The 16,728-nt window shown below is 37.9% G+C and overlaps 1 protein-coding gene across 2 annotated transcripts in view; it reads left to right on the forward strand.

The window, feature by feature from the left end:
* Window positions 1–16,728, forward strand: part of FBXL2 (F-box and leucine rich repeat protein 2) — a 56,781-nt gene that overhangs the window by 14,743 nt on the left and 25,310 nt on the right. Inside the window, exon 3 of one of the 2 annotated variants that reach the window (XM_030008621.2) lies at window positions 16,244–16,298. In XM_030008621.2, coding sequence (XP_029864481.1) covers window positions 16,244–16,298 — 55 coding nt within the window. Of the gene's footprint in view, window positions 1–16,243; window positions 16,299–16,728 lie in introns of those variants that run through there. The other variant, XM_030008622.2, reaches the window with a different exon arrangement.

The following is a 16,728-nucleotide window of genomic DNA, read 5'->3' on the forward strand; positions in this document are numbered from 1 at the left end:
AGCTCTTCCATATTGCACAATGTTTTATCTGTCTGAAGAGCCTGTAATCCTTTCTCTAACGTAGTTCACGCTCTTCATGTCATGAACTTTAACTTTTGTTTTATTTTGTTATAATAAACTTAAAAGCTTTCAAAAAGTCACTGCAGTGAAAAGCACTGCCTGTTACCATTACTGCCAGTCTGTGTTATATAAGGTAGAACCAACAGGAGGATTTTTCTTACTGCAGTCATTCGGCTAGTCATAAATTTCATCAGCTTGCTGGTGTGCAGGTAGATCAGGGGTTAGCTGCACACCAAGTTCAATAAGTTCAGCCCATGGTTGAGACACTGATGGATGCCTTCACGCTCTCATCTTGTTGAAAGTTGATGTCAAGAAAAGTGTAAACTGCCAAATGTGGAGATACTGCTTGACTGGATGTGACCCCTTCAGAGCTGGAACTGAACCAGCTCAGCAACGTCTTCTGTACCTGCATACAGGTTTTGTTACAGCCCACTCTTTGAGGGGGGAGGAAGGTGTTGGCTTACAATGGTGCAATTACAGTTTTTAGTGTTATTAAAATTGAGCTGATGGTTTCTTCTTAATACACTAAAGAGACATTTGGGTTAGCTTGTATGTATGTCATTGCTTCCTGTTTGATTAGAATTGGGAGAATATCTCAAATAATGGTATTTTGCATCTTGTGTCTGAAGAAAGTGCTCTTAAAACATTATGACTTCTTTTAGTGTCTGTACTATCACAATGCTCTCTTGGTGCTATTAAAGAAGCAGTCCATTGTTAAAGGAATTGAATTTTAAAAGGATTTTCATTTTTGTTGAGAAATACTCATTCCATATGGTGACGGTGTTGTAAATTAGACTTGTAGAACTGTTTAGAAAATGTGATTAAAAGAGACATGTCACTGAATGATGCCCTGAACAGAAATTCTAATAACTTTGCTTTGTTGCACTCAGTGCCACACATGAGCCACAAAATAAAAGTCAATTTAATATGCTGCCTCCTTATGATTCTTTGCTAATCTGCAAGCAGTTCTTTTCTAGCAGTAGGACTCTCCAAATATCTGTGGAAATGACTGTCCTTTTCACTGTTACGTATGCTAAGTATCCTATTTATGGAATTCAACAGAATTTGTTGATGTGGTTTAGGCAGTGAAAAGTATTGTGCACTGAGGTAGTAAAGACATCTTCTTTTGAAAGAACTTATTGATTATGTAGTATGCCTCAGTTTTCATTGTAGGATAAAAAGAAAATATCTGTGAAGCTATATAGATATTAAATTCCTAAATTATTGTGTCTATGCTAATTAATGTGTTGAGGTTGACTGTGGGAATTCCTGCATCTAACTTCTAGGTGTTGGTTTCTTGAACTGTGTATTCCAATACCAGATTTGGTTAAGTTCTTTAAAATGTTATATAGGGAGTAGCTTGTTTGTTTCATTGACCAGTATGTTTACTCCAACATATATCTTACTATACAGGAGCTTTTAAAGAACTGAGAAGGAAGAAACCCATGTGCAAGTAATTGGACAGTACCGGTGGCTTAGCTGTTAGCTCTTGTTTCAAGATAACTTCTTACAGAGCAACTTGGAGGATTTCACCAACTGAGGAAGTGGTACAGCTAGACACTGCCACTACACTAACTATGGTGTCAGTGTCTAAAGAAGCCTTTTGCATGATTGAAAGGCTTCCTGGGGCTGGAACGACGAAATTAAATAGCCCAGGCCAAGCATACACAGAACTGATTCAGCCAACCATCTAGTTCTTGTGCACGTATGTCCTCTTTGCAATTGCACAGTGATCTACCAAGGTAGCATAGCAGCTGTAGCCAGAAGAGTTGATGATCTGAGAAATTGAATTGGGACAGTCAGCTTTCTCAGTACAGATCATGATGATCTCATGTGGAATGCTAGGACTCAGGTTATGGGCTGCCTGTAGCCAGAGAGAAATAAAATCCACATTTCATAACACCCACAATATTGTGCTGACTATCAGGGCTTTGGAATGGAGGGTAAGGGTATGAGTGGGAGAGATGCTCTGTAAACCTCCTTTTGAAATGCTGCTGCTGCAGTGATGTTCACAACGCCAGAGGCAGAGCGTGTTAAGAATGTTATGATGGGATGGGTCAGAGTTCTCATCCCTGCAGAGTGTAGATACCTAGAGAAATTTAGGGACACAAACCTGGCCGTCTAAAGGATTATCAGTGGGGAATTTGTTTTATGCTCCTGCACATAAATGCTTTTGTAAGACTCAGCCTGAATGTCTTTCAACACCTAAAACAGTTTATGCTCGTGCTACAATGTGTTTTAAAGTTGTCTTGTCATACGGTTGTGACAGGAGAGATTAAATATTGCTGCACTGAGTGTAATTAATATCCTAATTATTTTAACTATATTAACTACGCAGTCTACCTTTTAATTAAAAGGAGAGTAAACCAGTTGCAGTGGAAACATTTTGCTCACAGTGCTGGAACTGAATAGTAAATACTAGTCAAAGTGTCATCAAATGCACTTAATTCATTACTTGCTTATATCAGATATGTATGAAAACTGTTGGGAAGCACTACAGCTCTTTTTTAAAAAAAACCGTAAAATTTGACACATGGAAAGACTGGTTAATATCTTGTTACATTTCACTTCCAAATATTTGTAAACACAGTTTCTTCTGTTGCAAGAATTGGTTTTGTTCTCATATGCATCAAGTCTTTAAACTTCCGTAATCTGACTATAACAAGCAATCCAGTTTTTTTCTCTGAAGTTGAGAAACCTTTTTCTGATGGTAGACTTAGGAAATACTACCCCTCTAAGATTTATTCATTTGATGCTACAGTTGCATACTCTAAATTTGAACAAAGTAAGCCCTTGGTCTTATACTGCAGTTCTTTATGTTGTTGTTGTTATTATTATTATTATTACAACCAGAATGAGATTGGAAGGTGTCCAGGATGGTGTCATGTCTCTTGCATGTTTTCTACAGAATATCTACTAAACTTGTACATAATTGACTGAAACCCTCAGCTTCTCGGGCAAGAACCTAATTTGAAAGGATATGAAACCAGAGATTATTTGTTCCTTCTTGAGTAGACACAGATAACTGGGCAGAGGAGGAAGGGGATATCTGACTATATGGGCAGTGGTGGTTTTGAAGAAGACCCTGGTTTGGAGGGATCAGTTATGCTTTGAGGTAGATAGAATAGCTTGAATGGAGAGGAGGCGGCATTTCATTTGTAACTTTTTCTGGTTTGTGGGCATTTATTTTTATTTGTAATACTGGAGTAATTTTTTTCCTGTGGAAGAAACAGGCTGCTTCTAAAAAATTTGATTTGTAGTACTGTTCAAGCTAAAAGAAAAATGATTACCCCTGTTAGCTGTTGCAGTGCTATTAGTTTGCCAGTTGGCAAGGAATGCTCTTTCCCCTCAGTTCTTATATATTACAAGAAGTGAAAGGTTGAATAAATGCTCAGTTGTATGATGTTTGAGTAAGAATCCTGCGGAGGGATTATAAATCATGTAATTTAAACAATGTTTTCAGACAATTGTAACTTTATTTTTTTTTTCTTAGCCTGTGTGTTTATGGAAAAGCACAATTTGATTATACAATACATTAGTTGTGGATTTGCATTGGTGTCTAAAGTTAATAAACCTGTATCTATCATCAGAAGAATCAGAAATCAAGTCAGAGATAGACTATTGCAATTTTAATGGTAACAACTTTTCCAGTAAGATCTCACAACCCTGAAGATGGTCATCTTTTTATCCTTGTAAATTGCTGGAAAAAACAAATGGATTTTTAAAGTTGCAATATTTAGTTTGAAAAGCATTGGAAAAAAAAAAACTTAAGAGAATGTAATTAATATTACAATGTTCTGACTTTTCAACAGCTTCCAAAAATACTTTGTTTTGTGCTTGATAAAGAGTAATAATACATGTTTGAAAATGGAGGTATAGACAATACTTTTGGCATGTACAAGGACAGACAACATTTGTTCATTCGTGTTTTAACTGCTAATGTTCTGTGCTGTAAGATTTTGCACAAAAATGGCAAGCTGCAGAAACAGAGAAGTTTATTCCTTTTGGCCACTTCAACTATTTTCAGTTCCTTTCTGCCTACAAAGTATCAACTTAATAAATTGTACCACAAATGTAGAAGCTATTATGAGTTCTGCTATGAACCATACTTACTGGGTGCATGTACTTGAATAATAGGTCTCAGTCATCAGACTCAAATTTTGAGTGCTCAATCAGATTTAAAAGAGGATAAGCAAAGTTTTGGGACTCAAATTAGGAGAGGAACCCAGGAGTTGTGTTCCAGCAGCAGCTTTTCTTGTATGCCAGAATATGCAGCTTGTGAGTGGGCTAATGAAGTATTATATATGTTTTCATGTTTCTATTCCTTGTTTTTATTACTGCACACTGCTTTTTGCTCAGCTTGTAGTGTGTTCATTATTGTAAAGAAGAAAAATTACCAGAAGCTTAAAATTAGTGAAGTCACCATCTCTGAGCTTAACTGTGGGGGAAATAAAAAAGGAATATAGCAAGGGTTACAACAAGAAATTGTCATAATGCCATTGGTATTTCTTAGCTAGGTACTGTAGGTACTTAAATGGCCCACAATTGCTGTAAAATTTGGCTGCTCTGTCTTGGTGTACAAAGTACTGACTGGTGATTCAAAGCACTGAAAAATATAAACTTGTATCTGGAACTGTTCTCAGTTGGTAGGAATTTTGTAAACAGACAAACAATGCATGTATTTTTGAAGGGGGGGAATATATAATCTCAAACATGATTAATTTTCCCCACTTCAAAGATTTGTATAATTAAATACAGCAGTATTTCACCCTGAGTAGCAAAGACTGCTGTTCAGTGTTTGACAGTCTCAGGAAAACATTCCAGTTTTATAATGCACATGCAGTCTTATATTTTGATTTTTAGACCATGTTTTGCATCTCTCGAAGTCCTCTATAGTAGTCTGCCAAGCAATTACAATATAGCTATTTAGAATCAGAAACAACCAAATTGATACAAGTCATGAACTGCATTCATACAGATTATGAACCACATTGGTTGTACAGAAGTTGCTTATAAAAAGTAAAACTTAATTCCTTTCTGTATATTTACAAAAATCTATAGTTTCTGTAAAGGGAAGTCTAATAGTACCTTGTACAAGTAATTTACGTAATGAAAGTCCTTTGATTTAGCATGCCTGAAATACATCTGTCCAAGGAATTAGTGCAGGGCAGCTACAATGCTCCAATCTTGCACTAACTACTCCATATAGAAAACTTGTTTACATAAGGGTAAGGGAAACATTTGTTAACTAGAAATAGGGAGACTAACATTGATGGGAAGCAAGCAAGAACAATGGGACTGATAACAGCATAATATCAAATCCAGGCTCACTCCTGTGGAGTCATATACTCATTTCCAGTGGTCCTTACCTCCAAAAAACTGATCAGAAAACTAACCGAGCAAGTGATCAAAATGAACCACAGGTACAGGTCATGCACAAGATAAAGCCTCTGGCAGGTGATTCAATACTTTGATCTTTAGCCAGGGAAACAACAGATTTATAATTCTTTAGGACTATTTAAGACTTACTGGCTGTTTTCAGAATTCTTACATGCTTTCGCAGCAATTGTTAAATAATATCACGCTACCAATACTATTTTTATTTGTTTTAACATGATTTACCCAATGTTAAAATGGATAGTCATTTAGTTTCTCTGTACCTTCAGCCTTCAAGGTAGTTTATCTAACCTCAAATATACATTGAGAATGCAACAAGTTGCAATTTTCTGATTAATCAGCTTTTGTTAGAAAATTTTCCAATTATTTTGAAGTGGGAATGGGTTTTAAAACTTTCTGGTGACTTACCTCAAATTCAGGACAGAACTCATGCTCTGAGAAAACTAAAGACTCGACCAATAGCTTGGTGGTCAGCGTGCCCCCTTTAGAATATGGAAAAGGTCTCATGTTGAACTTTTTTTACACTGCTACATGTATTGTTTGTCTGCTTATGAAATTCTTACCAAGATCAGTTCCAGTTGTAAGTTTATATTTTTCAGTTCTTTGCCTCACCAGTCAGTGCTTTGAACACACTTTCTGCTGCTTTTGTATGAGATGCTGAACATTTGCAAATGATTATATGATCAATTAAGTTTGGCCATTTGAAATTGGAGTAGGTAGCTGCCATCCTCTATTTAATATGTTTAAGTGATTTGGTTTTGTTCACAAACAAATGCAAGAGTAAGCTTAAAATGGAATGTTTTGGGCAGAGATGTTTCAGATGGAATTCCTTTAAAAATGTGAGTGAGAGGCTCTAAGAACACAAGCAGAAAATCGCACACTGGTGTCCTTGTATGCTGTGTTAATGAAGAAGAGGAGATTTGGGAAAGGAAGGTGTGTTTTTTTTGGTTTTTTTTTTTTTTTTTTTTGTTAAGGTGCTGAGTAGGATTTGTGAATTTTGAAAAGGAAATATTTTCTTTAATGTTTCTGCTTGAACAATTGGGACTTCCTTGTAAATGGAGTGCTTCAGCTTTACCTCGTTAGATATTATTTCTCAGTAAGAACATGCTTGTGACAAAGGATTAGTCATATCGGAACAAACAAAAGTAAATAACAAGCATTTGGAGGGGGAGTAACAGCTAAAGGGGATATGGCAATGACTTACACAACTCTTGGAATCATACCTTACCATTTCTTTTGTTTCAGTTTGTTTCTCTTTTATTTGCTATTAAGTTTCTCTTTAGAATCTGTTCTTTAACTAATGAAGACTTAATTCCATTTAGAGCTTTATTTACCTTGAAACTGGAGTCTTATTTAAACTCAGTCTCTTGATTAACAAATTATCAAAGCCAAATGTTCCAAAGTATGAGTGATATAAAGAAGTCATGCTTTTTATATGGAGCTTTGCGAGGCAGAGGGGGAAATGTTCTTCCTCATTTCAGTGCAAAAAGTGCCATCAGAATAAAAAGGCAGTTAAAAAGATACTCTTTAACTTCCTACAAAAAAATTATTTTTTTCATTTTGTTGAATATTGATGCTAAACAGTTTAAATAACAATACCAAATACTTAAACTTTTTTTTTGTCTGTAACTCTGGAAGTATTTACAGAAGAGGTGAGTTTTTTTATCTGTGTCTTCCTGATGCAGACACAGGTATCGGGAAGAGAAGCCTTTTGTTCAAGGTCATCCTCCAGGCCAGTAGTAGAGCTACAAGTTGGATCAAGTCTACCAAACCCTAGTCCAGCAACTAACCAAGGTTTCCATAACCTTTATGGCTGTAGCAATCATGGTTTATGGAGCATCCCTAGGCTGTATATCATCAACACATCATGTTGTTTTTGTATATCTCCTCCAAGCCGCTAGCATGCAGGGTGGGTATAGTTGATTTTTGGCTGTTTGGTGCCCAAACTATATAATCCCTTCACTTGTGGGGAGAAAATAGACTGTAGGATAGTTGGAATGGCCAGCAGGTTGGATTGGGAGCATGGGCTGCAAGTTAAACCACTCTGAACTAATCATTAGGCTAACTGTTTTTATTTAATAAGATGTGTTATAGTTGCAAAATTTGTACTTCATAAAATCACTTAATAAAATAAAATTTATATTCAAAAAATTATAGAATAGGTGAGGTAGGAAGTGAACTCTGGAGATCTTCTAGTCCAACTCCCCTGCTGAAAGCAGGGTCATCTGGAGCAGGGTTGTTCTTGGCATTGTCCAGTCAAGTTTTGAATATCTCAAAGCATAGAGACTTGATAAACTCTAGTCAACCTGGTCTGGTGTTTGACAACACTTCCAGAAAAAAAAAAAAAGTTTTTCTTTTAAGTGGAATTTCTCTTATTTCAGTTTGTGCCTATTGCTTCTTTTCTGTCACTGGACACTACTGGGAAGAGTTTGCCATCTTTACTCCCTCCCATCAGATATTTATATGCACTATTAAGATTCCCCCCTCAAACCACCTCTTTTGAGGCATGTTCGACACGGTGCTCACCAGAACCACCAAGTCCTTTTCTGCAAAGCTGCTTTTGAGTCAGGTGGCCCCCAGCCTGTATGGGTGCATGAGGTATCCTCCCCAGGCTGTGTCTCCTTTGATGGATTCCTGCCTGTCCATAAGTAGTAGTTCATTTCTCATTTATCAAATGCTTTTCTGTAAATTGGAAATCTTCAGCTGAGCCTCATTTTTCCTTACAGAATTCTGTCTGTTGGTTGATCCCCCCCCCCGCCCCCCCCCCCCCCCCCACCCCCCCCCCCCCCCCCCCCCCCCCCCCCCCCCCCCCCCCCCCCCCAAAAAAAAAAAAAGCCTGTGCTCTAGATAAGAGCATCTATAGCTAATACTTTGAGAAAAATCCTGCTAATAAAGCTAGGGACTCATACGAGCTGCAACATGCAGGCTTCTAGAAATTACAGAATAATGTCACTAATGCAGCACTTACAAGAAGCGATTAAACTGGACAATCCATGGAGCTTTTAAAGTTAGAAATCTGGATCATCCCCCTCCACAAATATTCCAGTTTTAGGAAAGCATGAAGGATGTTGTGGAGCTGTTAATGTGCATGAAGGACAAGTGTAGGGGTGTTAGGAGTCCTCTTAGCTTGTTACCACTTCATTTCTAGGTAAAGCACATGACTTGCCTCATCGTTTTGTTTGAAAGATACTATTTGGTCTTTAATGAATATTGTGTTGGGAAAGGAGAAAGATGATTTTTATTTAAAAAAAAAAAAAAAAAAGAGAAATAGCAAAGAAAGGATTCCGAAACTTTCTACTTCAGCTTCCCTTCTGGAAGCACTGCAGTGAGATTCCTAACTAGTATTATTAAAGACCTAATGATGTTAAATATTAAGATTCTTTTTTTAATAACAGTTGTTACAGTTTTTCTTCTTAAGATTCTTGTGTCTTGCCATTATATGAATCAGGATAACCAATGCAATGGGCGATTCCTTAAAATTGTTAGGTCACCAGCTATTTTGAGTGAAACAGAGCTAAGCAAGGATGCTGAAACAGATTCTAGCATGCATCTGACTTTTTGTGAAACGTTAGATAAAATCTGTTTCATGGCTTGACCTTTTCTTGGGCGCTTACTATATTTAGGTTTTGTGTTCTATTCTTTTACTCAACTTCTAAAAGGTTACAAAAATATGACCTTTTAAGTTGCATTACGCATCCATAATATTTGAGTAGCTACAAAACAAAAATGCAACAGGGATACATTCATGTGCTGTCTTCTGGATTTCATTTTCAGACTAAAGTTACTTTATGATTTGCATAATGTAGTTGTATCAGCTACATAATGGACCCTGCAAAAGAAATTACCATGTAATGTAGTTGCTGTATTCTGTATGTTTGACAGTAGATTAAACAGGACTGGCCCTTATTGAATTTATTGTTGGGCATTTTGTTTCAGATGCTAAGAGAATTAGGTACTGAAAATATTGCTGTTTTGTTACATACGGTCATACTTTTACAAATAAGTAAAATTTATTTTTTTAATGAGCGAGTAATATGATCCACTTGTCTTGCGAGTAATGTGTAGGCCATAAAAGTTAGATGCTGTGCTATAACTATAAAATATATCCAGCAGAGCTGATTGTTTGTAGAGAAAGCTGACTTCTGTTTCAACTGAAAATAGATGTTAGGCATCCTGTAGACAGCCTGTTCTTTTGTAATTGCTAATACTTATGTAAGGATTGTGTAGTAATAAGCATCTTGGCAAAAGAAAAGGAGGTTTGGCTTGTAAAGAAATGTTTTTTGGTGCCACGTTTGTTATTGAAAAACTTGCTGTGTAGATCTGCTGAGAAAGGCATCTTAGCTCGAGTAGTTTACAAGTGGAAATTGCAGGAGTAAAAGTTACTGGAAAGTTTTGGAGTGTCTCACAGTTTCTAGTTTATGTGCTTTACTTCACAAAGTAGCACATCTGTAGTAAAAAGGGATTTGTTTTAATAATTGACCTGGAAAGTCAAGCATTAGATGAGTCAGTGGATGCGTGCTTCATGTAGAAATTGGTGTTTGTCAGCCTTCTGTGACATGCTGCTGAAAATGAGCCTCACAGAAATGAGCCAAAAGATACTTTTTTTAATAGAAAATAGTCAGACTCCTTAAGCTTTTAATATGCCTCACCATTTACATTTCCAAGACAAGTATTATTATGTGGTTTTATTGAATAAGGTATTACTGGAATTTACCAATGGAGCAGGTTCCTACCTGCAAAGTAGGTGAAGTTTGGAAGTACACCAACACTAGCATTCTTAATTTAATCATATAGATAAAAATTTATGCATGCAAAATTCTACTGTTACAGATCATGGCTATGAATTATTCAGCTTATTTGTGTGTTTTCTAGCCTGCATATTTTTATTGTAGTGTTTGTACATACTGCTGGACTACAGTAAATGGTGAGATGCCTCCTACCTCAGTAGAGTGTTTAGTAAAATGAGGGACAAAGGGAGAAGAGAAACCTTCCACATATAAAGAATCATAATAATGTTTTGTATTTACTGACTATGAAGTTTTAGGAGAAATACAAGACAGCTTCTATGGTCGTTGTGAGACTTCATGACTGTGTGCGTTCAAAGGAAATTAGTAGTGGACTGAGAGTGGCTGATGCTTTTTTCCCCTGTCGCTTGTTAACAGAGTATGCTTGGGCATTTTTCCAGAAAATTCTGAGAAAAACCTGCTAAAAGAAGAGAATCAAATCTGTGAAAGCTGTACTTTGTCTCTCTGTGGTACCTTTTCACGTGTGTAGGCTTTACTCTTCCGAATTGCATTTACATTCTAATAGCCTGTAAAGGACTTTTATTGAGAGCAGGTTTGCTATGCGAGGAATTATACAAATCACTAATGAAGTCCCATCCTTAAGAAGTTCATAGTCTAAAACGGGGAAGATATGACAAATTTGTCATGTCCTTGTTTTGTAGCAACTGGATGGTGTGGTAAAGTTGAAAGGATCTTCTGAGCAGATTACCTAGATGATGTGCTGTCTTCAGTCAGGCATTTCTCGTTCTTACTATTTTGTTTTTCATTTTGATACAGTTTGTCACCATTCTTTGTGTGCAAAACAATTATAGATTTAAAAGATGTGGAAAACAGCAGTTCTGAAATAGAATTCCATTCACAAGTCAGTTATTTAAAAAACCTCTAACTTATGTTATTGCTGAAGCTTTTTAGAAATTATTGGGCATTTCTGTCATACCAAATTTTGGGGTTTGGGCCAAAAATTCCAGGAAGTCACAGTATGTGTGTGTGGTACTTACTGTCTGCATTTTGTTATCCACTTTTTATCAATCCATATAGTATTGTATCAAAATACTTAAAATGAGTCATTGCCAGGCCATTACTGCAAAGCTTATTCCTTACATGGTCAAATTTGGAAGGGCCTTAGAAAAAAGGTGAGAGAGAAGCAGTTTGACTCTTGTGCAGTTTGATTTCTCACTCTGTAGGTGGTATGCTGTACAGTGTTGGGGTTTTGAGAAGTAGCTGTTTCTTTCCGTGGCTCCATGGGGAGGGAAACAAAATATTAGGAGTCAGCCATCTCTGTGTTTAGAAAGACACAGGACAGTCTGTTTATAGCACACAGGAATAATGAAGCATGTGTGGAAATACATGGGAAGATGATAGAGATTGTAGATCATAACTTCTTGTAGTTGGCAGGACCATATAAATTGCTGTGAAAATGCCTTAAAAAGGTGACTTAGGAGGTTTGTGGCCCTCTTAGGTTGAGTTTTGGGTATCAAGAAAATTCCAGAAAACTAGAAGAATATGAATCCTGACTGCAACGCTTTTATCTAGGCAAGGGAGAGATGACTAGAAATCTCAGCCTCATATTCAGTATGCAGTAGAAAAACTCACCGTAGATTTGTTTGATAAAAAATTGAGAGAGAGGAATATAACTGGCAGTTGTTGTGGTTTTCTGGAAAATAAGTGATTGGGCAATATCATTCTCTGCGATTAAGCAATTGGTTGGCTTTAACAACCAAAATTACATGTTTCTACTGAGGCATTTGACTTTAACATTTGACCTATTCATTTTAGAAGTAGCACTCTGTGTGTGCAGTGTATTAGTGCATGTTAAAGGGATTTAGGATTGGTTAATAGTTGTTGCAGCAATTGACAGGTAGGCCTGTAGGGGTTTAATTCAATGCTTTGGAAATCACTGCCTCAGAAGTCACTGGAGATAAGTTAGAGATGACACAAAAAGAACTGTAGTGGTAAACTACTGTGAAGACAAGGCACTCCTAAGGAAGTCCGAATAACATGATAAACTGGGGGGGTGTTCAAACAAGATTAATTTTACAGGTTAGTTTTACGAGGATAGATATACAGGACTGGGGAATACTACAGAAAGAGCTGTGGCCTGGAGCGTGTAATCCCAGAAGAGGATGTGAGGGTGAAATGGGTAAGATACTGTAAGATTCTTGTCTGATGCTGTGTCAAAAAGGCTGTTACAGTGGCCTGAAATGGCTCTGAAAATGGGGGGTGGTGAAATCATACTTTATGTCTGTGTACAGTTTTTTTGATACTAATAAATTTTTTAATGCTGCTGATGTCTAGATTTGAAGAAACATGCTGGAAAAATGAAGAATGTGCAGAGAAAATGAGATTTAAAGAACTAAAGTAAAAAGATTGTTGAAAAGAGGAATTAAAGATGACCTGATAAGTGGCTTTAAAACTTGATGAGGAGAAAGTACTAACTGCTAAAGCACTCTTTAATTTGCTGAAGAAAAGTAGAAAAAAGCATGAAGCTGGGAGTCAGACATTCACCTTGGAAATAAGGCAAACATTTTAAGAGTCATTAACTAGTGGAACAAACTACCAGAGAAGGTGGTGATTTTCCATCCCTTGAAGGCTTTCAAATCAAGAATAGATCCTTTTCTGGAAGTTAGGCTTTAGCAAAATACAAGTTTACCATAAAGGAGTTGAGGAATGTGAGCTTGTATGACCCTTTGTGCCTTTGACATGAAGCTCATGCATGCTGCAGGTACTGTTAACATTGAAAGATCCCCAAGGCCAAACTCATGAGGCATTGTCCGGAGTGGTTTGTGCCTAGGGGTGAAAAGTCTTGACCAGGTCTGTATTGGCTTTGTGTGGCAAGGTTTTGGTAGCGGAGGGGGTCACAGGGGTGGCTTCTGTAAGAAGCTGCTGGAAGCTTCCCCTGTGTCCAACAGAGCCAATATCAGCCGGCTCTAAGACGGACCCGCCACCGGTCAAGGCCGAGCCAATCAGCGATAGTAGTAGCGCCTCTGTGATAACATATTTAAGAAGGAAAAAAGTTTCTGGGACAGAAAACGGCAGCCGGAGAGAGGAGTGAGAACATGTAAGAGAAACAACCCTGCAGACACCAAGGTCAGTGAAGAAGGAGGGGGAGGAGATGCTCCAGGCGCCAGAGCAGAGGTTCCCCTGCAGCCTGTGGGGAAGACCATGGTGAGGCAGGCTGTCCCCCTGCAGCCCATGGAGGTCCACGGTGGAGCAGATATCCACCTGCAGCCCGTGGAGGACCCCACGCTGGAGCAGGTGGGTGCCCGAAGGAGGCTGTGACCCCGTGGGAAGCCCATGCTGGAGCAGGCTGCTGGCAGGACCTGTGGATCTGTGGAGAGAGGAGCCCACGGAGCAGGTTTTCTGGCAGGACTTGTGACCCCGTGGGGGACCCACACTGGAGCAGTGTGCTCCTGAAGGACTGCACGCCGTGGAAGGGACCCACGCTGGAGCAGTGTGCTCCTGAAGGACTGCACGCCATGGAAGGGACCCATGCTGGAGCAGTTTGTGAAGAACTGCAGCCTGTGGGAAGGATCCATGTTGGAGAAGTTGTGGAGGACTGTCTCCCATGGGAGGGACCCCATGCTGGAGCAGGGGAAGAGTGTGATGAGTCCTCCCCCTGAGGATGATGAAGCAGCAGAAAATAACGTGTGATGAACTGACCGTAAACCCCGTTCCCCGTCCCCCTGCGCTGCTGGTGGGGGTAGGTGGAGAATCCGGGAGTGAAGTTGTGCCTGGGAAGAAGGGAGGGGTGGAGGGAAGGTGTTCTGAGATTTGGTTTTGTTTCTCATTACCCTACTCTGGTTGATTTGTAATAAATTGAGTTAATTTTCCCCAAGCTGAGTCTGTTTTGCCCATGATGGTAATTGGTGAGTGGTCTCTCCTGTCCTTATCTCGACGCACAAGCTCTTTGTTATATTTTCTCTCCCCTGTCCAGCTGAGGAGGGGGGAGTGGTAGAATGGCTTTGGTGGGCACCTGGCATCCAGCCAGGGTCAACCTGTCACAAGAATGGAGCAAAAATAAATACATCTGTTCTGCATTTAGTTTTAATTTACTTTTTTAGCAGAAATCACGCATCAACATTAATCACTTAACAGCAATAAACAATCAAACATGAAGACAGACTGCCAGACAACTCAGAGTAGTGGGGGTGTATAAAAAACCCTTTCTTCAACATCTTAGAATTTCTTCTGTTGTTTCTTATTACAGTAGAACTTGATACATCACCTCTAAAGCATGTCACGTTCTTCATTTAGGCAAGAGTATTGTGTCATTAAATGGATCGTCACAACCCTTCCTTTCTTTGTTACAAGTAACGTAGAAGTCTGTCTCTTGTGCTTCCGCTTCTGTAAATTTGAGATCACCTGCTGATTCCACTCATACAGTGGTACTATGAGGAAGCTTCTACAAGCCAAGAAGCTTTTGCACCTCTCTAGCATGATCTCCACACCCTCATCCTCAGCCATTTGCCTCATGGCAGGGGGGAAAGGTGACCTCAGAAGAGGGTTCATGGTGGGTTATTGGTATAAATGCTGCTCTTGAGAGAGAACGTTTTCAGTGCTCATCTGAACAGTCCAGCAATCTTGCTGAGTACATTAAATGTGTACTTTGTGCATGAAACGCTGCTGAGTACCTTAAAGTGGGCAGACCTCAGAATGGGTGTTCAGATTACAAAATAGATGCTATCAAAATAATGTTATCAACAGGGTTTTATAAATTGTTTCATAGCTTCTGAGAATGTCCTTCTGTTTGCATGGCTAATATTTTTTTGAGAAAATGTATTATTGTACAGTGAAAAAGAGAAAATATTTTCCTCTGTTAATGAAATATTGGAAAACTAATACCTGAAGTAATCATAACAAATGTCCAGAAGGCTGTTATGTTTAAGAAGTATTTCCATTAACTTCCATTACATTTTTTGACTCTTGCCACAGCTAAAAATCATAGCACTTAAGATGTGGGCATCCATTTCAAGCTCTAGCTTCAGATCTCTACTTGGAAAATAGTAAACAGAATTTTACATGATTAAATTCAGCATCTCTTAACAGTTCTTTGCTCCTCAGTGTTAACATCTCACTGTAAGATGAAATTGTTATTATTACTGTTGATTGTTTTGATGACTGAAAAAGTTCACTGGTGAGCAGGTAGCAGTTTATATGTGAATTACAGTAACATCTTTCATGTATTTCATATCTTTCTCTGTAATAGAAAATGATTTTGGAATAGGATCTGTATTTTATGCTTAAGCTAATGATTTTTTTTTTTTTTTCGGAGAACATCCTTTGACCCAATTTCATTGTTGTTTGGAAATGGTATTTAGCAAAATTCATTTTGACAGTGAAAAATTTCTTTCAGAAAACTATTAAGAGTTGGCAGCCTTGAGGAATTGGTTCTGTGATGAGAATAGTAATGTAAATTTTCAGTTGCAGTTGTTTCTTGTAGAGTGAATTAAAAAAAATATACTGACTGTGTTAGACTTGGTAGTCACTGTGAAACCCCTTTAGACATTTTGGTCTTTGTTCTTTCTGTTAGTACTTAGATTCTTGAACTTGGATTTATGTATGTGTTGTTTTTCCATTTCTTACTCTTCACCAGCCTCTGAAATCTTCACCTGTATTTGTGTAAGTTACTTCTTTAATTGTAGCACAATTAAAGGTATATAAGCTAGTTTCTCTGAATTAAAAAGAAGAAAAAAGAATTTGTTATCACTCATGCATGTTTGGGTAGTAAGGAGGAGGAAACAGAAAATAGATTTTCAGAAGAAGCACCTGCTGGTTCTAATAAGTTGGTGTTGACAGTCTTTAGATGATAGCTATGATATTATTCCTTAAGTCTCAATAAACAAAATAATTTGGTAAAACACTTGTATTTAAAACACACATGTATTTAACTTGCTTCTTGTGTAACTGGTGTCTTTCCATAGAAGTACAGAGGTGTGAATTAATGTATTAGTCTGCATTTGAAATAAAACATTTTAATTGTTGTTCTTTTCCTTTCTTCCCAGAATATTTTCTTTCTTGGACATAGTTACTTTGTGTCGATGTGCACAGGTTTCCAAGGTATGTATTTCAGTTTGGGTTTTTTGTTGTTCTTTGGGATGCTATTCACTTAATTACGTGCAAATCATGGGCTTTAGGGCAATCTGCTTCCTGTAATCAAAGAGTTCTCTCAGTCTCTTTGTTTATTAAAACAAATAAACAGTGGGTCCAGTTTTGCAGTCAGATGTGGACTTAGTTGCTATGTACCGGACTAATGTTTAAAGGCTATGGAAAAGATATCCAGTCGTGTATGGTCTATATCTGGAGAAAGGATTAAGCCCAGTTTGACATGATGGCATTTGCTTTTTATAAAGCATGTGGCTGTATAACACTATTTTTCAGACGCATTTTCTGCTTAAAATTCCATGTAGTTAAGTTAATGTGCACCATGTGTTTAAGAAGTACGTCCATCGTTTGCTTGCCAAGTACAAAAGGTGTTAAGTAGCTGGAC

This window comes from Aquila chrysaetos, chromosome 3, assembly GCF_900496995.4.
Source record: "Aquila chrysaetos chrysaetos chromosome 3, bAquChr1.4, whole genome shotgun sequence".
Taxonomy (NCBI): domain Eukaryota; kingdom Metazoa; phylum Chordata; class Aves; order Accipitriformes; family Accipitridae; genus Aquila; species Aquila chrysaetos.